The sequence below is a fragment of the Carcharodon carcharias genome, chromosome 14 (assembly GCF_017639515.1).
Source record: "Carcharodon carcharias isolate sCarCar2 chromosome 14, sCarCar2.pri, whole genome shotgun sequence".
Classification (NCBI taxonomy): domain Eukaryota; kingdom Metazoa; phylum Chordata; class Chondrichthyes; order Lamniformes; family Lamnidae; genus Carcharodon; species Carcharodon carcharias.
The window spans coordinates 116,739,595-116,755,457 of NC_054480.1; the positions used below are offsets into that span (position 1 = coordinate 116,739,595).

The window sequence follows — 15,863 nt, forward strand, 5'->3', positions numbered from 1 at the left end:
GATCTCTCCGCCCCCCACACACACACCTTAAACCAGCTTATATTTCAACTCTTTCTTGGACTCGAACTCAAGTTCTGTCGCAGGGTCATGAGGACTCGAAATGTCAACTCTTTTCTTCTCCGCCGATGCTGCCAGACCTGCTGAGTTTTTCCAGGTAATTCTGTTTTTGTTTTTGTTTTGGATTTCCAGCATCCGCAGTTTTTTTGTTTTTAAATCTATCAGTCTCCGGTCTAAAGTATATACAGTGAGTTTCAACAGCTCTTGGGTGTTGTAATGATTCATGACCCGCCCAAGTGAAGAAATTTCTGTTTAGTCCTAAGGCTAACCTTAGTTGTCTTTATTTACTCCCTGCTGACTGGGTACATATTTAAGAGTTGGCCAAAAAAACTGTAATGAGCAGTGGGAATTTGGAATATGCTGCTTATTAGAATTGTTCAGTACTAGCCTTCAGAAGGGAATTAGATAAATACAGAAGGAGAAAAAACACAGGTTTGTGGTGGGCTGGAGTTAACAAGATTGCTCTTTGAAAGAGATGCTGCAACTTGATGGGCCAATTGGCTGTCTGCTCTGTTATTGTATGATTGTAAATATCTGGCCCTTATCCTGAGTTTATGATCCCTAGTTTTAGACTCTAGTCAAAGGACATTGCCTCTTTGAATTTAACCTGTCAAAACCTTTTTAAGGATTTTATACATTTAAATGTGATCATATCTCATTCTTCTAAATCCTTAGAATATACGTCTTTGTTTCATGTAACTTCATTGTTCTGTCAGAATTGAAGATGTTCTGTCACAGCATTTTGAGTCATAAAAATGAACCAGTTGTCAGTGTTTAGCCTGATGCACTCTTGATGATAAAGTTGCATTTAAAGTATTATGTATTTGCTTGCCAGAAATTTGACAGTATTAATTTGGCAATTGTGATTGATGTTTTGGTGCAGGGTGTATGGTCTAACTTTTGTTCAGCTATAGTGTTTCTAAAAACCTCTGAGTGCGAAGGTAGTAACTATCAATGCTTGCAAGCTTTTTCTCCAAAGCTGCTCATACAACAGTATGATCTGTGTATTACATTCATGTGGTTCCAATTTTAATTGGGTTAATTTTCTAGGACTTAGAATTTGAGGATGAGGTGTACAGCATCACATGGTGTACACTCAGTGAGGATATGGCAGTTATTTCTGGAATGCAGTAGTAATGCTGTAAAATATTTGCAGGATACTGTATTTATCTTTTTGGGGTTAAGCTTTGTTTACAATGTGTATTGGAGAATTTAGAGCTTTTTGCATCATTCTTTTCTCTCCTACTTAAGGACTTTAAGTGCTGATCACTGTGTGGTGCAATTGCCTTCAACCTATGTTCAGCTGATTTTTAAAAGTTAAAACAGATTGAAGTGAATGATTCTTAATCTTTTAGCAGAGCTCTTGCTATGTATGAAGGTAGGAATTAGGACCACAATGCAGGGATCTTTAGTGACATGTCCATTCTTTGGTTGTCTTGGAAGTGGGTGTTGTCAGTCTGTGAAGGCAGCAGCTGATGTTGTAGCACCTGAAGATGAGAGAATACAAATCTGAGTTGCTCTGTCTAGTGAATTTTGTTCCCCATATGCAATTAGTTCCCTTTTCCATATCCAATTTCCTTTTGTATTTCAGCATAATTGGTAATGAATATGGGAAATGGTGGCACTGAATCGATTTTTCACTCTATTTTGTGGAGGGGTGGGTGGTGAACTTCAATTTCTCATGTTATGTTTGAAGATTAGATTTGATAAAACATATCAGATACTGTCAGATGAGTTTTCCAGCTGAGGTTTATTCAAATACCTCATACAATTTTAGTTTCCACTGTAAAGGGTTTCACTGTAGAATTATAGCATCTGGGATTTGTGTCCAAAAGTGAGTTTGTGTAAGTCAGATGGAAAGCCTTTCCCTACACAAGAGAATAGAACTTTTGCACCTACTCTTGTCTGATTAAGCATCTGTGGGCCTATCCTTACTCCTGGAAATATACACTGACTGGTTCCTTACCCATAAAATGAATTCCCACCTTAATGACTAGGGTGCTTCTGTGCACACTCAGGGAGGGACATGACATTCTTCCCAATATGTTTTTTAATGGATAGTTGCTCTTGCCTGCAATTCTGCATTTTGTTTCTTAACCTAGCCTTCTGGAGAGGCCAGGTGTAAATTAGGCCTGCTCTACTGAAACTGGAGCAGTTCTAGCCCTCTTGGATAATACATTAGGAAGCCTACAGAGAAAAACATAATTCATTATCAAAAATTCTATTTGAGCTTCTTAAAATAGGGGGCGTCAAATGTAGTTGAGTAGGAATAATTAGACTGTCAAACCTCATGATGTGCAAGTGTTGTAGGTAATGCAAGACTGACTTGTGGGTTCAATTTTTTTATATAGATAACATTTGCAAAGTTGATAATTTTGGTCCTGCTTCATCATTTCCATTAGCAATGTATACCTGGAAGGTTATGAAACTTGGAGAGGGACAGAGTGGAGGAGAAAGTAGAGAGCCACTAAATGTGTAGTGTTACAAAAACAAAAAATGCTGGAAAAACCCGGCAGGTCTGACAATATCTGTGGCGAGAAAGACAGTTAATGTTTCGAGTCCGCATGACTCTTCTTCAGAGCCTGAGTTTTTCCAGCATTTTTGTTGTTTTTCAGATTTCCAACATCTGCAGTATTTTCCTTAATCATAGATTTGCATTGTTGTGAGCTATGTCACAAAAATGCATCCTGTAGTTGAATCTGATTCTTTTTGACCACACAAGTCATGATCATCTGCTTTTACTTCTGAATGGAGAAATGGCCATCTTGGCTGCGTGTTGGCAGTCTTTTTACATTTGCTTCTGCAGATTAGCAGGAGAATTTACCAGTTCCCTGGACTTGCATTGCTCTGTCTCCCTTGTCCTTCCACATGGATCACCATTTTAAAAATGAGGGCTCACCCATTTAAGACATGAGAAATTTTTGCCCAGGATTGTCTTTGGAACTCTTCCTCAAAAGGCGGTGGAAGCCGACTCTTTAAATATTTTTAAGGCAGAGGTAGGTAGATTCTTGATGAGGGGTTGAAAGGTTATGGGGGGAGCAAGGTGGAGCTATAGAAAAATTATGCTGCAGAAAGAGGCCATTCAGCCCACTGTCTGCCAGCCAAAGAGAGGAAAAAAAGAAACTGGCCATTCATTTAAATTCCACTTTCCTGCACTTGATCCTTAACCATGCAGGTTACAGCACTTCAGATGTAGATTCAGGGGTTGGAATTGAGGTTAGAGTCAAATCAGCCATGATTTTATTGAGTGGTGGAACAGATTTGAGTGGCTGCCGACTAGACATTTCTCTCTCAGCTGAAAATTGACCAAACTTAAAGTGCTTTTTTCACTACAGATGGGAACCATCGTTTGTATTGGACAGTAAAAATAACATACAGAACCAACTTTATATTTTAATTTCCCGGTCTAGTTGATCTAATGACGGATCAGCATTTTAAAAATTACATCGCCATTTTGAGGTTCCATTGTTGATGCACATCTGTTTTTCTCTGCCCGAATTTGAAAGGATTCATATTTGAACTGCAAATGTGAATGGTACTCCATAGAGATTTCGGATTCGACCAAAACTACATGTTTTCTATTAATTTTTTGGGACACATCTGGATGACTTGTAAATTATCACTGATTTGATACGCCTTCCTTTCTCCCGCCCCTATGCGTTGCGCTGATAGTCCTGTTATCGACGCCTTAATCCTTTGTGCTCGAGACCTAACCTCAGTGGAAACGAATGAACACGCCCAATATTTCCGCGCTGGATAGAACAATACATTTGGAGAGAAATTTAGGAAACGTGTTCTGAGTTCACTTACATGTACCTAATATTGATCAAGTTGACGTGCTAGAGTCATTAGGACGTTACTAGGATTCGATCATAATCGCAGTTTTTTTCTTTCTATCCGGATATCGCGATGTCCTTGGAAAAAATCAGTTCCTCTTATCGGACCCAGTTTTTAATATTTCTGAAATGTCGTTTGCAGTGTATACAAGACTAATGGATAGACCTGGATAAAATAATAAAGCACAAATTATAACTATTGTGGACAATTTTAAAAAAAAGTATCTTCTCGAAACAATTCGAAAATAACCTAAAGCATGGATAAAATCCGTTTCCATTTGATACAAATGTAATAGATACAAATATAATGTCTTCAATCTGTTACAATGCAGCAGCGCAATCTAATTTGCGTTCGTGGCTTTGATGTTGGGGAGATCACGCTATAACAGGAAACGCAATGAAACCGAACTCAATATGTTCGTTTCCGGCTTTTTTGGATATTCGTCGGGCGGGGGGCGGGAAGGAGTTTCTCAGAACTTTGTAGCTTTTCAGTTGTTAAACGTGCAGACCTATTCGTTGTGGCTAGCGAAAACCGACTACAACTGAGCTTAGTGTTTTTTTTCTAGCTACTCCAGTTGGAATTCGAAGTATGTTTAGTTCGTTCAAATTTGTCCGTGTTTTTTACGGGCTTTAGTAACTAGCCAAGATCTGCATTGGTTTCCTGCCGTTAACTGCGTTCCTGGCAAAGATGGATCCTTTCTAAAGCTCGTTAATAGTACTGGACAGTTTGAATGGGGAGAGCGGCTGCAGCGTAATTCCAACTCCCATCGGTTTCTAATGTCTAACGATTATTGTATTGATTTTTTTGAAATCCGTGAAGACTGATCCCTTGGAGGGAAGATAAAAATAAACATGGACAATAATGGAAATGCGCAGATCACTCTGCAATTCTTCAATAATGCAAATAGTGATATTTTGCATCTATACTCTTGGAACCAACAGCTTTTGACAGCTGCTCTCTGGGCCTATACTTTAGGGAATTAACTTGATCAGACATTCTTTGCCTGGGGAAATGGAAATTGTCATATAGCATTATTCATTAATTCATAACTCAATTGTTCCAAGGTGTAGTTTTTGTTCAACATAAAAATATACCACTTTGGCCATTGGCAGCTTACCTTATGTTGTATCTGTAATGATGGGGGGCATGGGGCTATAGGCACCTGAAAACCTGAGACGTGAAGCTATAGGTGAGCAATGTGGACTTTGCCCCCCAGCATACTGATGGTGAAGGATTCAACCATGGCAATGTCATGGATTTAAAGGGGAAGTAGTTTGTTGTCATTGCCCATTTGAGCTACATTCTGAAAGAACCCTTCTTATTCTTCTCCCAAACCCAGTTGCAAGTCAGTAGTTGAACAATGTAGATATCTGGCGTTGAGAATGGCATGATTAGTAATTAGTGTTTGCCAACTTGGACATGGAAATGCCATGGAACGTGGACAGAATGTCTGGCAGCTGTTTGATTCTCTAGCCCATTCATGGTGTGTGCCAAGCATGGGATATATGAATGTGTGCACTTGTAGGTAGTGTCTTTAACAGCCATTGCCATAGTTTGTTTTTGCATCAGCTATTCGATTAAAAATGTACACTGAGCAGCTTGTTACATAGCCACCTTGCAACGTTCCAGGTTTACTTATTGCCAACTGCTTAATCCAGGTCCTCCATGAAGCAGATGTCCACTTTTCAATTAGATCATGGCCTCCTCAGCAGCCACTTCCATTTATAGTTGGGAAGATCTAGGTTTACAATAGAAGGGCTTCCTTGCATCTGGCAATCAAACCATGGATTTCTCATGGGCTGGAGGAGACTTGATTGAATATATGTTTTGCCCACTACAAAATCAACCCACATTGGGACACTCCTTTTTCCCCTGGACATGGCCTTGAGTTATTACTTTGAGGATTGGCCTTTGGTACATAAAGGAGGGAAATGAAAAAGATGTTATCTTTAAATCCTACTCATAATCTAGGTTAATTTCCTCTCAGTCATACCCAATCAAGGAAACTATATAGAAAGCTGTGATCCCAATTTGTTTCTTGCTTTATACTTTTTCTGTTCAACTGGATTTCTGGAAATTTTGTTTTTGTAGGGAGGGTTTGGGTTTGACAGGACGTTAAAGTATCAGTTTAGTTTAACAAATCTTTCATGTGATGTCTGTAGTACCCAAATGGCAATAAATTCTCAGGTTGTAAAGTGTGGTACCATTGTGTTAAAGCAGACTGCACACTTGTCAGGCATTGCTGTTGTGAATCATTTGTAATCAGTAGTTGTGCAGGTTGCTTGGTGGCAATTGTTGGATTGATAAGGTCCCTTCAGTCTGCCTAAGTTTGAAATGGGAAGACTAATTTAACTGTTGCAGTAATGGGTTCAGTGATGGACTCTGGCCCCTTTTCAGGATTCTTATGGTGAAATCCAAATGAAAGCACCAATTTGTTCCATAGAATGGTTTCAATGCAGGAGGTCATTGATACAATGAGCATTCAAGAGCAATGTGGCTCATAAGAGTTGACCATGTTGCTTTGGTTGGGAGTACTGTAGGCCCAACTGGCTTAAGGATAGCATATCCTTCCCTGAAGGATATTGGTGAACCAGGTGGTTTTTGTTGACTAGCCAGTAGTTTCATGATCACTGTTACTGAGACCATCTTCTTATTCCAGATTAATTAATTGACTAAATTCCACCAGCTGTTATGATAGGATTTGAACTCTTATCTCTGGGGCATTGGCCTGGGCCTCTAGATTACTAGCCCAGTAATGTTACCACTATGTTACAATTCGCACAGGGAGATAACCAGTTAACATTTCAAATGTTAACTTTTTTGTGGAGCTGTGTGTGCATGTTGGGTGTCATTTGCAGATGTAGTCACCATTCTTCTAGCCGCCTTTCAAGTATTTGAAAAGTTTAGTGATGCTTTGGGGTGTCCTGGGGTTGTGAAAAGCTGCAATATAAATGGAAGTGCGATGGCATGCTGGTGTTTTTGGTGTGGAGCAGGTTAGAGGTGTAGGTGCCTATCTTCATTCTGGTTGGATGGCTGCTAATGATTTCATCCTGCTCATTTTATTCCCTCAGCCTCTTGGACATCTACTGCTGCATGTTTTTAATGCTCCCCATTCTATTAGTCTATCCTTTTTAGGTCTTGTCACACTTGTGCCTTATTTTGTTTCTTTGATTTTTCTGCTTCTCTGACTCTGTATCATTTCCTATTAGTCATTTCCTATTGTTTGCTGAGTTCTATTTAATGTGTTTTTTTTTCTCTCCACTCTTTTTTAAGCTTCCCTAAGTTTTGAATCCTTAAGTGATGGTGCGGGTCTAGACTTTTGTTTGTTTTTGTGCTCTCTGGATAGAAGGTGTCTGATCTGTTCTTTTAGTTGTTGTACTTTGCTGTTTGTTAATGAATTTTTTTTATTTGTGCTTTTCTTTCATGGTGCCAGTCATGATTGCAGTTGCGCTTGAGATTGCATGTAGAATGACTATTAACTGCTAGCAGCTGAGTACTGCTATTCAGTCTTTCTCATCGAAAGCTGTTATTAAAACTGTGACACAGACAAAAAAATTCCTTCCTCCCAATATTGCTTGTTCTTCTTTAAATATTTTTATGATGACATTTTGTTGAAAGTAGGGTTACTGTGGCAAGTGTTTTTCTATAGGCTGCCAGAGGATTGATCTAGAAGCAATTCTATTCTTGGCTTGTGGCAAGTGCACTTATGACTGTTACTGATGTCTAGTGGTCTACATAATATATACACAAAGATGCTTTCTGCACACTTTTTAAACAAAACCATAGTTCACTATTAGTGTCTGATATTTGAGCATGGTTTTTAAATTTTTTTTGGAGTATATGTAGTCAAAAGTGATTTGTTTTTTTGGATGGGCCAGTATTGCAGGATCCAATTTCAGGGAATGTTACTTGTGTGACCTCTATTGGAAGAAACTATTAATACAGGTTGATCATAGTCTTATAGCCCAAAAATTCATACTTGCCCTATCTTCAGTCTGTAAATTTCTAATGTGAATAATTGGAAATATTTTTAATTGTATGTATTCTTATCCTTGGATAAAATATTCCTTTAAATATGGATGGAAGTGATCAAATGGCTGCCTTTTGGGATTAAGGACAGCATAATATAATCGCTGGTTGGAAGTGTTGCACTCCCCTTTTAAAGGTGATGACAGAGCTATTATGTTCTAGCAAGCTTTGCGCTTTTGCTTTGCAATTTCCTCTGTGTAATTATTAATTTAAAATGAGCTTAAATCCAATATTTTATATCAATGTGGCTTTGACTAGTGTTTCCACTTTAATGTTCGCATGAGATGATTTTATTTGATCAAAACTTATTTCTATATTGAGGCAATGAAACACTATTACTATATTATTAGAACCTGCTATTTTTCTCTTGCAGTTACAAGAAGAAAGATAATGACCTGATAACAGCACAGGCTCGGTTGAAAGATTTTGAATTGACCTATCATAAAAATGAAGCTGCACTTAACACTGCTATCAGTGAAAACCGTCGTTTGGAAGCAGAACTGGCTGACTTGCGTTCACAGCTTGCTAAGGTATGAAATGGGGAGGATGAGTTATCTAGAATGAAAAGGCTGGCGTGAGGAGGATGCTGTTCTGTTTGAAAGTGCTAAGACATGGAGTGAGAGATGGTATCTGAATTCTGCAAACTTTTTTCTGTTGGACCTTTTTAAGCTGTTGATTAGATGTTCTAAGTTTCTGTTAATTTGTTAACTTTGACATGCTTTGTAAAGTGTGATGCTAAGAAGAGACTGGATTGATTGTCAACCATTAATTTCCTTTATCCTTTTTGCTCACTTGTCCTTCTATTCATGTTTGGTATTGATTTATAACCTTTAGTTGTTTGTTTGGGGATGTTTTAGTATTTTGGATACTTTAGTATTGAGGAGTCAAAGAATTATTTCTCTAATTTTCCCTCCAGCTGTTGCTGTCTTGAAAACATTGGCACATTACTTGGGTGCATCAAGCCTATCTTATCTCGCCCAAGTGTCTATTCTTGGTGTTGGTGAACTATTTAATGATAGAGAAAATTAGAATTGAACTTAATACAATTCTCATCTTATCAGCTTTCTAATAACGTTCCCTAAATGTGCTCTGATAGTAGAAATGCAACATTTTTGTACTTTTTTTTTTTGTTCCTACCCCAGGAACTCAGTTGTAGAACACACTCTCTCCTGATCTATCTGAAATGACTAACTTAACTTGAGAATCATACCGGGGTGACTTTTGTGTGGTACTTGAGAGTAATAGACTTTTGAATCTCTAAACTGTTTTGACTGCACAAAAGTTAATTTTTGGAATTAACTTTAGGCTGAAAGTTCCCTGGCTGCTGCCAAAAAGCAGTTGGAAGAGGAGACACTAATGCGAGTCGACCTGGAGAATCAGTGTCAAAGCTTAACTGAGGAACTAGCATTCAGGAAAAGTGTGTTTGAAGAGGTATGATTTGTTTTATTTCCTTTCTTTTTGGAGCTAACCATTTTTTAAGATGCTGACTATTCCTTGCAACTTTCAAAAATAATATCCTTTATATTCCTGTAAATATTCTACAATTATAATTAATCTGTAGGGTTAGCATTTATCCTTTTCTGGAGTAACTGGCTATTCTCTCTACATCAGGAAGAATGTATGCATCTTGGATTTACTATGAACTTCCAGGACTTTAGAAATTTTGATACTTGTTGCAAATTTTGGAAAGTTAAATTTTTCCTCATTTTAACTTCCATACCATTAAGAATTGTCATGCCTTTAAGGGGTTTTCCCTTCGTTATGCTGGAGTACCTATCTATGGTATGTACAAATTACCACTAGTTCAAACTCGTGCCAACAGTGCACATAAAGGTTTGTCTTTAACAAAATTCCAGTTGCTCTCTTGTAATCTATAAAAGCCCTTTTCGGGCAATGATACAAATCCTGATAAGTGTATCTTTTTTTAATGTAGGAAGTGCGTGAGACTAAGAAGAGACAAGAACGCCGTGTAGTTGAGGTTGACTCTGCACGGAGAGTTGACTATGAATCCAAACTAGCAGAGGCCCTGCAGGACCTGCGGAAACAACATGAGGAGCAAGTGAAACAATACAAGGATGATTTGGAACAAACTTTCCAAACCAAGGTAATGGGACTTATTCCAATCTGGCAATACAGCTAAAGGATTAAATCATACTATTACATCTCCCCTTTTTTGATTACTCAAATAGATTTGGTAAAGTCATTTGCAGCCTGGTCGTTTTGATTTTAATGTGCATACTTTTTAACTTTTACAGTTGGAAAATGCTAAGGTAGCATCTGATAGAAATGACAAAGCTGTGGGCACAGCACGGGAGGAGCTCCAGGAGGCATACCTGAGGATTGAGAGTCTCAACTACCAACTTGGAACCCTGCAGAAACAGGTAAGCATTTTAAAAACTTGTTAGGTATTTTGGACATTTAAAGGGAGATGGTGGTTAAGAATACAATTTTTTGTTCTTAACTTGGGTAATACTGGAAAGGCTTTTGCCTTGAAGTAATGAAATGGATTCTTAAGAGCATCATCAACCACAGTGTAGGATTAGTGCCTTATGGGCACCCAACCTGGATAGAGCGCCAGGTTCTCTCCTCGGGAAAGTTGTGAGCTACTTTTTTTAATGTTAGCTTTTGTGGGCTGATATCAGAAAATTAGCCAGTCTATTGGATTCATTGTAGGATTTGACCCTTTGGGTCACTAGTTCTGTATCATAACTTGCACCGTACTTGTATAAGATTTTGAGGGCATGGGTGTGAGGAATGCACATGAAGCTTTAATAGCAAATGGCATTATACTGAGATAAAAGCAAAATACTGCGGATGCTGGAAATCTAGAACAAAAACAAAGATACCTGGAAAAACTCAGCAGGTCTGACAGCATCTGTGGAGAGGAATACAGTTGACGTTTCGAGTCCGTATGACCCTTCATCAGAACTAAGGGAATAGAGAAACGAGGTGAAATATAAACTGGTAGGGGGGAGGTGGGACAGGTAGCTTATATTTCACCTCATTTCTCTATTTCCTTAGTTCTGATGAAGGGTCAGATGGACTTTAAACGTCAACTGTATTCCTCTCCGCAGATGCTGTCAGACCTGCTGAGTTTTTCCAGGTATTTTTGTTTTCGTTCTGCATTATACTGATCAAACTTTAAAATATATTGTATAGGTAAGGATTTAGTGGGAGTAGGAGGAGAATCTCGAATTTTTGTTTGTTGGCAAGACACTTGCATGAGGACAGATTTTTCTTGCAATGAGCTGTTTTAATGGAACAAATCTCCTTGTTGCCTCAAACCCAATGTTTTTAATAAGTCAGTTTGAAGTGTAGCACATTCTACCCATTTTACTTAACTACCTTTCTACTAGTGAATAATACTTTTCAAGGGCAATTTGGATGAGCAATAAAAGCTGGTTTAGGCAATGACATCCAAATCCCATGAACAAATATTTTTTTAAAAATTGAATGTAGAACTCCCAAGTTATACTTTTTCAGTTATCCAACCTATTGTTTTTGACAACCATAAGACATTGAACTGAAACATCCTGAGATTTCAGCATTGTAGGAGATAATTAGCATGATTGGTAAAGCCTGAATCTAACAACTAAAATCTAACTTGGCTTAAACTTTGTAACAGATTGCTCTGTGGAAATAAGGATACACCATGTGCACTGTGCTGCCCTATGGGCAAATTCCTACACCAGCTTGCTTCTAAAGCAGAATCAGATCCCGCTGAATTTGAAGTCCTGTACCTAATAAGTAGCAGGCAGTTATTCTGTGCCAGCAACATCCCACAAAACTGCTGTTTTTAGGAGGTATTGACTGAAGCATAAGTTGGACACATTTTTTGTTACATGTGTTTTATTAAATGATGCAACCTATTCTGGCCTAATTGTTTTGTTAACTTAACCTTCCTCAGACTGCTGCTTCTGAGGCTCGAATTAGGGAGTTGGAAGAGATGCTTGCAAATGATCGCGATAAATATCGTAAGATGTTGGAGGCAAGAGACCGGGAAATGGCTGAGCTGAGGGCTAACATGGAGGTGCAGTTGCAGGAGTATGAGGACCTTCTTGATGTCAAACTGGCCCTTGACATGGAAATTCAAGCCTACCGCAAACTCCTGGAAGGCGAGGAAGAGAGGTACCTGTAACTCTTTCGAGTACAAACACGTTTCCATCTGTTTCAGATGAAGTTACATTGTTTCATAGTTTGCCATTGTGAGATTTGAACTCGATCTTGGGGTTACAAGCCCAGTACCATAACCACTTGGCTATTTAGGCCCAGCGAGAGGTACCTGTAGCTTAAGATGCATTCTGAAGGCGTCTAAGTGCTGTTGTCTAAAGGTTGCACATTAATGATCTAATCTGATTCTGGGTGTAAGGGTTTTATTTTGCTCATTGCCTGACCTCTTTATTCTAAAAACTAAAGCAAATTAACAAAACAGTTGAGACTAATCTGAAATGCGGTCAAACAGTAGTGAAAAGTGTGAACGTTTTACATAGTTTTCAGCTCATTTAAAGTAAAATAACAAAAGCTGAATTTCATATGTAGGCCTTGATAGGTTATTCATATCAGCTGAGCTTATGCTGAACCTCGCACCTGGACACTGCAGCAATGGTTGCTAACTTTTGAGCAGTAGGGAGAATTTGAGGCATTACTTTTTTGTTAAACAGCAGCTATTTGCATTTTTGTTGTGTCTTAAACACTTCTTAAATACGATAAAGCTGCAGGTATAATTGGAGGAAAAAGAGACCAGCTAAAGAAGTGATTAAAAAGGTACTTTGTTTTTCCATTATCCTCAAAATCCTTCAGTTCCGCTCTGACTTTATGTATTTAAGGCAGAATCCCAGAATGCAGAGTCTAGGCTGCTGAAGGCAGTGATACATGAATGAACAAGAGGAATGGAGTTTGTGGGAGGGGTTGTTGCAGGGTTAGAGGAGTTCTTCCAGGATGAAGGGTGTCAAGCTAGGCAGTGAAGACAGGACTGATTACCAAATGTAACTTGGTGTCAGATACATAAGAATTTTGGATGAACTGATGTTTGTGAAAGACAAAACAGAACCTGGTCATGAGATCATTGGAATAGTTCATTCTGACTTTGTTGTTCAGGGTTTTCAGTGCAAAAGGTGGGTGCTGTTACTTAGTCTTTTGATGTAGTGGTTATGGGATTGGGATTTTGGGGTTGAATAGGGCTCTGAAGTTGCAAACAGTCTAATTCAGCATGACACTGGAGGGAGTAATTGAGTCAGGGTGTGGAGTTTGTAGCTATAGGGTGAAAACATGGCTTCACTCTTCCCAATATTTGGGAAGAAATTTGTAGCCTATCCAAGAATGGATTTTCAAATGCAATCTGAGTACTGAGGTGGAGCTGGCTGTCACCTGCAGAAATTGCTAAGGTTTAGCATGTTTGAGGGTGTCATGGATGGTTGTTATTTAAGGAATGCAAATTTGAGAGAGAACAATTGCTGGAGATGCTCTAACAGCATGTATCAACTAGAGTGAACTATTTTTGATCTAGTATTGTGCAATGAGAAAGAACTAATTAATGTTGTAAATTAGCCTCTGGGGAAGAGTGACCATAATGTAGAATTTTGTATCAAGTTTCAAAGTGATGTAGTTCAATCTGAAACTAGGGCCTGTAATCTAAACAAAAACTACAAAGGTATGAGGGGGAAATTGGCTGTGGCAATTGGGAAGTTATATTAAAGGGTATGATGGTAGATGGGTAATGTCTAATATTTAAAGAATTAATACATGGTCTACAACAAATTCACATTCCTTTTGAGGTGCAAAAATCCAGCAGGAAAGGTAATCTAACCTTGGCTAACAAAGAGAAATTAGAGATTGTATTAGATTAAAGGAAGAAGGTTTATAAAGTTGCCCAAAAAGCAGTAAACCTGAGGATTGGAGCATTTTAGAATTCGGCGTAGGAGGACAAAAATTGAGAGAGAAAATAGAATATGAAAGTAAATTAGTGATGAATAAAAACTGACTAAAACCTATAGATATGTAAAAAGGGAAAGATTAGAGACAAATGTGGGCCCTTTTAATATTTGTTCATGGGTTGTGGGTGTCGCTGGCTACACCATTTATTGTCCATCCCTAATTGCCCTTGAGAGGGTGCTGGTGAGCTGCCTCCTTGAACTGGAGTAGTCCATGTGGTGCAGGTACACCCACAGTGCTGTTAGGGAGGGAGTTCCAGGATTTGACCTAGTGACAGTGAAGGAATGGAGTTATTTATCCAAGTCAGGATGGTAAGTAGCTTGGAGGGGAACTTCCAGATGGTGGTGTCCCCCTTTATCTGCTGCAGTCTTGGGTTTGTAAGATGCTGTCTAAGGAGGTTTGGTGAGTTCCTGCAGCACATCTTGTAGATGTACACACTGCTGCCAATGTGTCAATGGTGGAGGGAGTGAATGTTTGTGGTTGGGGTGCCAGTCAAGTGGGCTGCTGTCCTGGATAGTGTCAAGCTTCTTGTGTTGTTGGAGCTGCACTCATCTAGGCAAATGGAGAACATTCCATCCTGCTCCTGACTTCTGCCTCGATGGTGGCTGGACTTTGGGGAGTCGGGAGGTAAGTTATTCGCTGCAGGATTTCTAGCCTCTGACCTCTTATAACCACAGTATTTATATGGCTAGTCCAGTTCAGCTTATGGTCAATAGTAATCCCAAGATGTTGGTGGGGAATTCAGTGATGGTCATGCCATTGAATGTCATAGCACAATGGTTAGATTCTCTCTAGTTGGAGATTGTCATTGCCTGGCACTTGTGTGGTGCAAATGTTACTTACCACTTGTCAGCCCAAGTCTGGATATCATCCAGTTGCTGCATTTGGATATGGATTGCTTCAGTATCTGAGGAGTCACAGATGGTGCTGAACATTGTGCAATCATTCAACACTTCTGACTTTAAGATGGAAAGAAGGTCATTGGAGCAGCTGGAGATGGTTGGGCTTAGGGCACTACCCTGAGGAACTCCTGCAGTGATGTCCTGGACTGAGATAATTGACCTCCAGCAACCACATCCTCTGTGCTAGGTATGATTCCAACCAGCAGAGTTATCCCCTGATTCCCATGAGTCCAGTTTTCCGAGGGCTCCTTGATGCCACGCTCGGTCAAATGCTGTCTTCATGTCAAGAATAGTCCCTCTCACCTCACATCGGGAGTACAACTCTTTTGTCCATGTTTGAACCCCTTGCAGGGGGAGAGGGGCAAATTTATAATGGGGAAATAAGGAAATGGCAAAGAAACTAAATAAATATTTGCCTGTCTTCATGGAGGAAGATACAGAAAACCTTCCAAGAATGAGAACCAAGGGATTAAGGAGAATGAGGGACTGAAAGAAATTAGTTTTTAAAGTAGCACTTGAGAAATTAATGGGACTAAAATTGATAAATCTGCTGGACCTGATGATTTTCAGAAGTGGCTTTAGAGATAGTGGATGTGTTTGTGGTCACCTTCCAAATTCAATAGCTTTGGGAACAGTCACTGTGGATTGGACGGTAGCAAATGTAGTCCTGCTATTTAAGGAGGGAAAAGGAAAATGGGAACTACAGAACTGTTAGCTTGACATCAGTAAGGGAAATGCTAGAATCTATTAAAGCATGTGATAACTCGACACCTAAAAAATTAATGGTAAGACTGGGGAGAACCAATGGATTTAAAACCGGGAAATCATGTTTGACAAACCTGTTGGTGATTTTTTTTTTTAGGATCCGCAACTAGCAGAATAGATGAGGGGGAGCCAGTGGATTTGGTGTATTTGGATTTTGTGAAGGCCTTCTAAGGTTGCACATAGGTTATAAAGCAAAATTATAGCACGTGGGATTGAGGGTAATATACTGACATAGACTGAGAATTGGTTAGCAGACAGGAAACGGTAGTGATAAATGGGTTTTTTTGGCCTTGAAGGCAGTGACTAGTTGGGTATTGCAGGTCTCAAGTGCTTGGGACCCCA

At 39.1% G+C, this 15,863-nt stretch overlaps 1 protein-coding gene across 4 annotated transcripts in view; it reads left to right on the forward strand.

The window, feature by feature from the left end:
• The window catches only part of lmnb2 (lamin B2), a 28,016-nt gene that overhangs the window by 1,279 nt on the left and 10,874 nt on the right, over positions 1 to 15,863 (forward strand). Inside the window, exons 1-6 of one of the 4 annotated variants that reach the window (XM_041203777.1) lie at positions 6,431 to 6,896; positions 8,297 to 8,453; positions 9,229 to 9,354; positions 9,857 to 10,027; positions 10,179 to 10,304; positions 11,831 to 12,051. In XM_041203777.1, the coding sequence (XP_041059711.1) occupies positions 6,862 to 6,896; positions 8,297 to 8,453; positions 9,229 to 9,354; positions 9,857 to 10,027; positions 10,179 to 10,304; positions 11,831 to 12,051 (836 nt within the window). In that variant the 5' untranslated portion in view covers positions 6,431 to 6,861. Of the gene's footprint in view, positions 1 to 6,430; positions 6,897 to 7,981; positions 8,060 to 8,296; positions 8,454 to 9,228; positions 9,355 to 9,856; positions 10,028 to 10,178; positions 10,305 to 11,830; positions 12,052 to 15,863 lie in introns of those variants that run through there. The other 3 variants (XM_041203778.1, XM_041203779.1, XM_041203776.1) reach the window with 3 other exon arrangements.